Raw genomic sequence first — 10,853 nt, 5'->3', positions numbered from 1 at the left:
ACAAATTTGTGCACAAAATTTGAGAGAAATAAGCTTTTTGTGCATATGGAACATTTCTGGTATCTTTTATTTCAGCTGATGGTACCAACACTTTACATGTTGCGTGTATATTTTTGTTCAGTATACAGTATATTGCAAGTCAAATCACGATATTTGGTTGAAAAATCGCAATTAGATATTTTGCACATATCGCCCGAACATCCTGGTAAGTTTTAGCCTCATACGAACCATCCTGATCTGACGAGCTCACATTCAGAATGTGTGACAATAGTAGGAACTTTATGTACAAAAAAAGTCAACATAATCACGAAAAAAGCTAGGTCGGGTTGGAACTCGGAAGATGTTGCCCTTCTCCGTCGTCGCCATTTTGCAAGGAGTAATACATGTTTTTTCTCAAAAAGGTTGGACACCAAACCCACCACTGTTGTGCATGGCCAATTAGTTATATTTTCAGGTCACACCCAACAAATATAAACGCTTGGAGTTTGCTAAACAACATTGGCACTTGGATTGGAACCGGAGCTTTGTTCAGATGGCATGAAAATAGAGCTATTAATTGTCAACACGCACCAGTGGTGGGTTTGGCGTCCAAATGAGATCGCATGAGCAGAAAATAATCCCATACCTACTATAAAATATGGTAGTGGATGTTTGATGTGAGGAGGCTATTTTGCTTCCACTGGTCCTGGGGCCCTTTAAGGTCAACGGCATCATGAACTTTACTCAGTAACAGGATATTTTAGCCAAAAACCTGGTTGCCTCTCCCAGGAGACTGAAACTTGGCCGCAAGTGGATCTTCCATCAAGACAGTAACCACAAGCACATATCAAAATCTACAAAGAAATTGGTAATTGGCTTCAAAATCAACGTTTTGTAATGGCCATCTCAGTCTCCGGACTTGAAACCTATTAAAAACCTGTGTTTTTAATTGAAGAGGGCAGTCCACAAGAGCAGACGAAGGCTATCTTGAAGGATCTGGAAGGATTCTGTATGAAGGAATGGTCTAAGATTTCACCCAATGTGTTATAAAACTCATAAAACATTTTCAAAAAAGGCTCAGTGCCGTTATCCTCGCAAGGTAATGTATTGAAAGTATTGAGTATTGAAAACAGGGGTATCAATCATTTTCACCCCTACCCTTTCGAGAAAAAAAATATTACTTGTTTAACAAAATCTCTTTCTCGGAGCAATTCCATTACTATAAAATAATATAATTTCCCAATTTTTTTGAGCATACCATCTAGCTCCGTATTTGAATTATTTATTTTATAGAGACAGTTTTGCTCATTTTATCAAGGGTGTCAAACATTTTGGACCCCACTGTTGTTCTTATGTGCAGATTGCAGAACCATATATAGAGATTAGGATTATTGTGATTATTGATGATGATGCTAATGATGATATTTAGTATTGTTATTATGGTTATAAACTGTAGTAGTAATAATTTGCCTAGTCAGGCATTAGTAGTAGGCCTACAGTAGTACTTGATGACAATCCATACCACTTCTTCTTTAAAATATGTTGGAAAACATCATCAAATAGTGTAAAATTAACAAACATTTTGAAAAAATCCTGTGACCTCACATTTTCTCGGTGTATAGAATTACCACACTCAAAACCTGTACTATTACTACACTCGAAACATAATCTAAATCTGTTTACCATGGAATATTATTTTGTAACATAACATTTCATATTTTCTTGCAAACCTTGCAAACCAGATGAATAATGTTTAATCTCTCTCCTTAAATTCCTCCTCGGGTAAGGATGCCCAATGAAAGGATTGAATGAAAGTTGGGGAATGAATGGGCTTGCGTTAAAGGCCTAGTGCAGTCAAAAACGTTTTATATATATTTCCACACCATGAGGTTGGAATAATTCTGTGAAATTGTGAAAATTATGATAATCCACTTTTACTGTAAGAGCTGTTTGAAAAGACAGCCTATAATTCCAGCCTGTTTTGGTGGGATAGAGTTTTAGCCTGCCTGGTGACATTACCAGGTGGTAAATGAGTTAATAGATCAATAAGAAAGAGTTCCAAACCTCTGCCAATAACAGCTAGTTTTCAGTTTTCCCCTCCCCACTCAGAACACTCACAGACTGTCATAGCAAAATACTTATTTGAGAAATTGCTCTTTGCTAAGAAGCTATTTTTGTTTATTTTTTACCATTTTAAAAACAATCACAGTAAGGCACTTAATTGTTACCCAGAAAGTATTTTCTATTGAGATAAAAACGGCTGCATTGGACCTTTAATGGGAATGTGAGAGGAGATGTGGAACCACAGGGGCGACCAATAGCGCAGGCGCTCCACCCCCTTCAATTAAATAATCTGAAGGTTTTCTGTGCTAAACCGAAGATGGCGACAGATTAAACTAGACTGTCAAACGGAAGGAGAAAATGAGAGGCAAATGTCGCTTTTTGCACTAAAAACGGAAGAAAATATAAGACTTGTCATGTTTGAGAATGGCAGATCTAGAGTAAAGATTTCGTTTTTGTACGTGCTATGCGTTTCTTGTGTGATGCTGCACCGGTGCTGGGGGTGTCGGTAGGATTTCACAACATGTTACAATTTTGGGTGTATAGGAAATATTATGCCGGACGTTATCTATTTGCAATGGATTAGACTCCGGGGTTTGGAGCTGGATTGATTTCTTGACACAACAACTTGGAAAAAAATGCTTCCCATCACCATGTTGCAAACGAGGTAGGTGACATTGTTTGGGGGATATATTGCAAAGGTGAAAAAGCCATCTGAGATCGCTTTTGTCTACCCCCAAAAATATGATCAGGGGTGCTTGGATGTTTCGAAGGGAAGATGACGCCGTGTTAAAAATATGTTGTGCACCCAAACAAAACGACAAACCCTGTGCCGATTCCGAGAGGGTACAGAAATGGCGAATGTCTTTGGCATCCCTATTATTTTTCACTGTCCTTCTCTCTAATCACCTCTGGCTGTGTGCTGGAGTTAAACTGAGATCCAAGGATAGGAGCAACCGCAAAACCTGGATCAACGCGACTGACGGGGTCCATCCGGCTCTAAATGAGGGGAAAAGTGGTATTTTTCTAAGCAATTTGACCAAATCCGCTGCTCCAGGTCCTCATTGCACTGATGCTCAAAGCCACCACACTCACCTGGAGTCAGCCTGCACCACATTGTATCGGCAAAAAAATGGCTTTGGGTCCTCAACTCCATCAACGTTCTCGTCACAGATGTTACTTGATTATTTTAGGAATTTTAGCCTCTCTTTTTGTGATTCTTACTCCATTTCCGATTTACTGTTGGGGATGTCAAGCCCAGACAGTTTAAATTGCAGTCTTCAGAACATGGTTTTGGATTTGTTTAGCAGTGGTGGGGATGATGAGGATGTCTGCAGCATCTGTATCCAGGCTTACATGAGGCTGGACCAACACGCTCAGGAAAAATATGAGGAGTTTGACTTCTTCTTTCTCAAGTATTTATCAGAGGATTATTCTGTCCGATCCCACACAGAGGACTGTAAGGTAAGATCAATTTGTGCTTCCTGTCATAGGCTACACCTGTTCTCCAGGTGTGCATGTTCCCTCATAATGGCAGTTTATTTTCAGCAGGGGACCAGTAGGCTACTCTCTTAGAAAAAAGGGTTATTTGGCTGTCCCCATAGGACAACCCTTTTTGGTTCCAGGTAGAACTCTTGGATTCCATGTAGAACCCTTTGTGTAAAGGGTTCTACATGGAACTCAAAAGGGTTCTTAAATTCTTCAAAGGGTTCTCCTATGGGGACAGCCGAAGAACCCTTTTAGGTTCTAGATGGCACCTCTTTTTTCTCTAAGAGTGTATGGCTGGTAAAAGCTCCTAAGTCTCCATTGGCATGTGTAGGCTACACACAATGTTTTGAAAACACATTTACACACACATAAGTGACTAAATTATTACATAGATAATGTACACAATACCTCTTCTTATGAATGTTTGCCATTTTGAAACAATGAATGTGCTGCATGAATAATGTGACTATTCACACTGAGTTGATGAATAGGCTAGTATGCATTCAGAATAAGTGGTTCATGGTTGCCTAAGACTCCCACAAACATCTACCTATAGCAGATGTTTCCTTGTGCTTCTATAACAAAAAACATGTTAATAGTGTTTTGTTTTTCATGCCACTTCTCAGCTCTGGCGTCTTGCCACCTGTGTGTTGAGCTCTGATGTCACCCCTCTGTGCCCTCTCCGGGTTGCCTGAGTGGTCTGGCAGAGCCTTTGATGTTCCACTACCTTGCAGCACAGGGCTATCTGTGGTGAGGGGTATTTATGAGTTATTATGGACCACAGGGCTGTCTGTGGTGAGGGCTATTTGAGTCATTATGGACCACAGTCAGACTCTTTGACCTGGTTGGTATTGATAGGGCCATGATAGCCTACACTGTTATTATTTTTTAAATAATCTCAAATCCTATTAATTTACAGTAAGTCTGGCAGCACAGGTGCCAGAAATAGACTGTAAAACTACAGACTAAAAATGTACATAAATAATCTGTATAAAAACGGTGATTACTTTCCATCAAATAAAGTATATTACTGCAATTTTCCGACATTAACTCCTATTTTTACCTGTAATCTTTTTTTTGCTGGCATTGGTTGTGAAAATAAAGAATTGGCCAGCTAAAAAGAATAAAGAACTCCTTAATTGATGACAAATTATAGTTAGAACACAGATTATAATCATAAAATTACAAAAAACTGCTCTCAATTTATCAGTTGTGAAAATAGAGAATTAGACAACTTAAACCCAGAAATGACTCCTGAATTGATGCCAAAATATAGCTAGAACACAGAATTGTCATATTACTTAAACCTACTTTCAATATAACTGGTATCAGTTGTGAAAAATAGAATTGGTCAGCTAAAAAACTTAAATAATTCCTTAATTGATGCCAAAGTTACACAAAAACACAATTGTCATATTACAAAAACCTACTCTTGATTTAACTGGCATCAGTTGTGAAAATTGAGTATTGGTCAGCTAAAAAACAGACGACTCCTTAATTGATTACAAAAACCTTACTCTCAATATAACTATTATTGGTTGTGAAAATAAAGAATTCTCCAGCAAATAAACAATAAGACATTACACAGGGATTTCCTTATATATTTATATATATCTTACGTATATTACGTTATTCAATACACGTTCAAACCTTAACCTGTGTGTGTGCAGTGGCATGGTAAAGGGGTAAAGGGAAGGGTGTGTTAAGAGGGGTATCAGGTAATCTCAGTGTACAAACATTTCTAGAACTATACACTTGATAGTTACTATGTCAAACATAGGAAATTCAATTAAAGGTTGTTTATTTTTTATTTTATTTTTTAAATATCATTTTTTTAAACATTTTGGTTCTGAAATGTAGGTCACGTTATTATTCTGTCGTCCTAACCCACAACTATATGGGGGGGAGATGTGTGTAGGACAAGGTATGTCGATCCAAGTGCAAAAACATTTCTTCAACTCAAACTTTACATATATTGTGTCAAACATTCACTTAAAAGAAACTTACAACATGCTAATGTAAAAATATTCAGTTCTAACATTTTGGTCAAGTGTTTTTTTTATCATCTGCCTGTTTCTTGACTGTGTGCTGCAGTCGGTGGATTTAAGTGCCTGTGTGTGTGCGTGCAAGGCCACTCCCTCCTTAGTCTGCAATGTTTGAGATCAGGGAAATCATTTTTGGATTGATTGCATGTCACTTTGAGTTCTTCTCCACTTTGGACCCCTTATCTGGGTTGATCTTGAATAGGCACCTGCGTTGGATGAAATAACAAATGCCATTCTATACTAGTGTGTCCGCCATTCTTAAATCACTAGGAGTGGTCCTCTACCCCTTCAAATACAAAAATTAGATTCGTTGACTAACATGGATTTTTGCAGGTACATTTGTATCTAATTAAAGGGGCTACATGTAGGATGTTTGCAATGTAATATTAGAAAATGTCTGATACAGTTAACAGTGAAACGATGTTTCACAATGTTTTTTTCACCAGAAAGTATATTGGGTGCATAGAAAGTGTATCCTGAAATGCTACATTTCTGTTGGCCAACAAGGGACTTGTGTGGTTCTGTTTTGAAATTGAAAGTTGTAGTTAACAGTAAGGCATCCTAGATGACAACACCAGACTAGAGTTAGTTGTAACGTCTGCAAAGAAAGTAATGTCTATTGCAATAGGTGCGCAATATAATGTTACACGCCACTTTCCCAAGTGCTACAAAGAAATCCTGGGAGAACTATACAGTCAGTCACTTCAAATGAAATTGTAGTGGGTAATAAGGGATTAATTTATACCTCTGCGGGAACTCCAATGTTGCTGCCAGATCAGAGGGGTAATTTATGTTAAAGCGATAATATGCCACAAACGTCATTACCAGGGCATCATTGAAAGTAAGAATGCCATTCAGGACGATCTGGTCCACAGAAACCATGAAGTTTCCAGCAGTCAGAGGAGAACTCCCTATGGTAATAACAGACAAGGGATGAAATGTTTTACCACTATCTTCCATTCAAACTCTCCCTCTCTTTACCCACCTCTGTCATTACCTCCTGCAACCTCACCCACTTCATCTCCCTCTTTTTTTTGTTCCTGCTCCATCCCTCTCCCTCAAACTCCCATTCCATCTCCCTCACACACACCCACACAGGTCTGACACATTGTTACCCAAGCAAAAAAAGCTGTATACTTGTATTATTTTGGAACCACAAGTTGTACATTAGAACACTATATAGTATTCAAATAGTAATAAGCAGAGATGGGAAGAGTTTAAAAAAACAAGCTCTGATGCCCAGTACAGTTTTCAAAGAGCTACCAATTCAATGCAGTAAGCCAGAAGCTTGTTGTCAAAGTTACAACACCATGTGCCTAATGATGTTCGTCGCTTCGATACCTCACAACACCCTGACAGGAGTCTGACTCCTCTCCTCCTATTCATAAGTATAGCTTCTGTTAAGTCTCTTTTTTGTTCCTTAGAGTGCATATTGGTTTACTGTTTATTTTATTTCCCTTAATGGTCAGAGAAGTTGACTTGTTTATTTAATTGAAAACACTTTAAATTGCCCTTGGTTCCTTTTGTCTCGTTCCTTTTCCACTTGTCCTGCTTTATTGTTATGCAGGACCGGTCACAATACTTTTAATACAAGATTACAAATACCATTTTGGTACACTTAATAAGCTATTAGTTTTAAATTAGGAATATATTTTAAGTGTATTAAAATCCTATTTCCAATCCTGTATTATAAGTATGCTAAAATATAAAATAAATAGGTTTATATAATGATTACTTTTAATACTATTCAGTGTACTAAAGTAAAACTTGTGGTTCCAAAATAATACACTGTAGGAAAACTGCTGATTTTAACTTGGGTATGTAAAGTGAAAATGTCTTGCCACAAACAACAATGCATGGTGTGCTTGGCAGCTTTGCACAGTCAATTTCCGATGAAAGGCAAGTTTCATCAACGTTGAGGAACATCTTGTTCTCTTCTTCATTTAACGAAGTTAAGTAGCAGCAAAACAGACCCAGGTAGGTTGGCTTCTGGCTTCTCTTTGACAGTTTCTGTACCTGACAGTGTCTTGGCAATCTTGCTCCCCCACTCACGAGGGAGAGATTTGAAGTAGGACACAATTCTCCCACATTTGCTCGCCCAAACCGGAAACCCAAACCGGCTGCGCGTGTGCGCTATCGTGCATACATTTATTTTGCCCCGCCCACACCAAATGCGATCACGACACACAGGTTAAAATATCAAAACAAACTCTGAAGCAATGACATTAATTTGGGGACAGGTCGAAAATCATTAAACATGTATGGCAAGTTAGCTTGCACTTGCTAGCTAACGTTAATTTGTCCTATTTAGCTAGCCTGCTGTTGCTAGCTAATTTGTCCTGGGATATAAACATTGAGTTATTTTACCTGAAATGCACAAGGACCTCTACTCCAACAATTAATCCACACATAAAACGGCCAACCGACTCGTTATTAGTCATCTCTCCTCCTTCCAGGCCTTTTCATCATTTAACTTATATGGTGATCGCATCTAAACTTTCATTGTATTACCACGACTACCGGCAAAACAGTTTGTCTTTCAATCACCCACGTGGGTATAACCAATGAGGAGATGGCACGTGGGTACCTGCTTCTATAAACCAATGAGGAGATGGGAGAGGCAGGACTTGCAGCGCGATCTGCTTCAGAAATAGGAACGCTCGCAAGCAGTGTGGGTGCAATAATTGAATAACATGGATTTCTACATTTATTTTGCGACGCACGCGACATGTCCGGTCTGGTCACCATGTTAGGATACGTCAGCACCATCTTTCTGGCTACTGGACAAACTGTAAGGATTTCATCTACAATCAGGTGAATAACTTTGTCTCTCCCTTCCAGTTGGACCCTCCTTGTTCTCCAGCTTTCTTGTAACCTCAGATGGCATTCGATTCCAAGGAATTACAAAACTGAAGTGCCAGTTATTGTTCACTGCTGTCCGTCTACTGGGCCTGGAGCATGCGGTTGAACTAGCCAGTGGTGAGCTTGTGCTTTCAGTGTTGTATCTAGACTGTCAAGGTGCACAAGAAACACATTTGGGGTTCTCTTAACTCCACATTTTACTCCCTGACACCACATACATTATCATCACTGAGTTTCTAATCCAAACTTAACTCCCATTGTAACATACACATCTTGTTATCAATTGTCTGCTTTTTAAATTATATGATTATGACAACTTTTTATAAAAGCAATAAAACTACATTTGACCCATGAATAGGAGGGCTACACTAGGCTTAATCAGAGTCTGAGAAACTGAGCCTACACCGTTCTAATGTCTGTGTAGATTGAAATCATTGTAGTATAGCTCAAAGCTTTCCAAAAGTTATGATTTGAATTAGACATATTACCTGACTTGACACCCACCTTAAATACTTTATTGTCAATCATATCGTTATACATAGAGCCCATTTTTTTAAGTTTTGGGTGTATATGCATTTTTTTTTAAAGTAAATGTATAACCAGTTTAGCATTCTTTTATGTACTTATGTATAGCAAAGGAACAATCCTTGCTGCGGGGTGTTTGGGGGCTACCAGACACACTTCTGGGTGTTAGATCATCCTTTCAGTACTATCCTTTTCACCTTGGATAAAAAATAAGAGGTTGGGAATCAGGCCGTGTACCATGTTCTAATTTTCGCACCATGCTTAACACATTTTACATAGTGACAATACCATGTTTTAATGACCGTTATCATGAGTTTTCTAAGTAACAAACTGATACTTACATGTAGCGTTCACTTGGGCTATCTGCTTCCTTGCGTCTACTGGCCTCAGGACATGGAGAAGATCTGCCTCCTGGACATACTTCATGTCTTCCAGCTCTTCCACACCCAATGTATTAAGAGAATCCAGCACTGACTGATGTCACACATCAATAAGATCTACTCCGAACAGACTTTCAGCATCATCATGAGAACTCACTGAATGAATGGAATAATTGGACACATGCGCAGCTGCAGCATACCTATGCTGCCTTGAAATGTGGGAGGTAAAAGAGGATCTTAATGTAAAGGCTTTGCCACAGTCTCTGAATGGGCATTTGACTTTTTCTCTTTTTGAAACGTGACCTTAGATGAGCAAAAAGATTCTTCAGCTCAAGGCATTGTTTCTGACAATGACGAGTTTCACATGTAAACGGCCCTTGCGTCTTGTCACATTGATACAGCAGACTATGATGATGACGACACATGACTTTTAAAAGTATAATATATTTTCTAAACTGACATTTGCAGCTAACCATGCAGCATACATATTTGCCATTTGCTTTATGTCGGTGTAATGACTGATGAACCACAAGATCGTAACGTTTTAACTGTGAGGCCACAGGAACGACGTGCCAATTTGGGAAAACCTGACATGTTCCCAATTTCTCTATATTTAACTTAACAAAGAAAAATAAAAAGTAGTTTGTAGATTTTAATCTAGGTTCCAATTAACTACTGACGTATATATTTCTGATTTGCTTGATTAGAATGACAATGGACTTCAAAAGGGGACAAGAGTGATTTATTTCTTTGTACTTCCATGCTAAGCTACTCAGTTTGCTAAACTAGCTATGAATATTACTTCAGTTTGAGGATTGCAGGGAATTTCCTCAATTCCAATTCAAGTAACTGTTGAGTGAGAAACATATGTTATCAGATGGAATTGGCTTACAGCAAACTACCTAGCTAGCAAGATTAGCGCGCGCTGGCTAGGTTATGAAATGCAACTAGCAATCTAGCTAAATAGCTGAATGTCAATGCATCAATATTCATAATTAAAACTTTAACGATCATATTTTACAAAAAAAATTATTTTAGCTGGCTTGCTGCTAGCTAGCCAAGGTCTGGTTGGTAGCTAGCGCCTCGGGTAGTATTAGCTAGCTATCTTGCTAATGTGTGAGCAGCCAACTACACACTCCACGATATTAGCTAGCAAATACAACACAAAGTTAATGAGCTGCACATCTAGCAATTTCGTCAACTATTTAAACTTTATGTTAAACAATTAAGCAAACGTTTGGTGGTAGTGCTTGCCTTGGGATGATGGATATCCGCTCTCCTAGCAATGCATGTGCCAAGCTGCTGTATTCAATTGGTGCCAGTTGTGTGCGCGGGCGTTTGAATGACGCCTCCAACGTGTTTCTGATTCATTTGACAAATGGAAAAATGCGATGTGAAATATTGACTAGTCTTTAATTACACTAACCTTTTTAATAGTTCCGAAGAGTGATGTAGAGGATGGTGACTTTGAAATAGTGGAGGAAGTGTCTGATATGGAAGAGAATGTTGGATC

The 10,853-nt window shown here is 38.6% G+C and overlaps 1 protein-coding gene across 1 annotated transcript in view; it reads left to right on the top strand.

Annotated features, from left to right (window-relative positions):
* The first annotated feature begins 2,784 nt into the window (after positions 1–2,784).
* Positions 2,785–10,853, top strand: part of LOC120043684 (transmembrane protein FAM155B-like) — a 50,980-nt gene continuing 42,911 nt past the window's right edge. Inside the window, exon 1 of the mRNA XM_038988238.1 lies at positions 2,785–3,504. Within this exon, the coding sequence (XP_038844166.1) occupies positions 2,785–3,504 (720 nt within the window). The remainder of the gene's footprint in view (positions 3,505–10,853) is intronic.

Source organism: Salvelinus namaycush, chromosome 3 (genome assembly GCF_016432855.1).
Source record: "Salvelinus namaycush isolate Seneca chromosome 3, SaNama_1.0, whole genome shotgun sequence".
In the NCBI taxonomy this organism is placed as follows: domain Eukaryota; kingdom Metazoa; phylum Chordata; class Actinopteri; order Salmoniformes; family Salmonidae; genus Salvelinus; species Salvelinus namaycush.
Note: the sequence above shows the minus strand (reverse complement) of the source record. Positions and strands in the feature narration are given on the sequence as shown.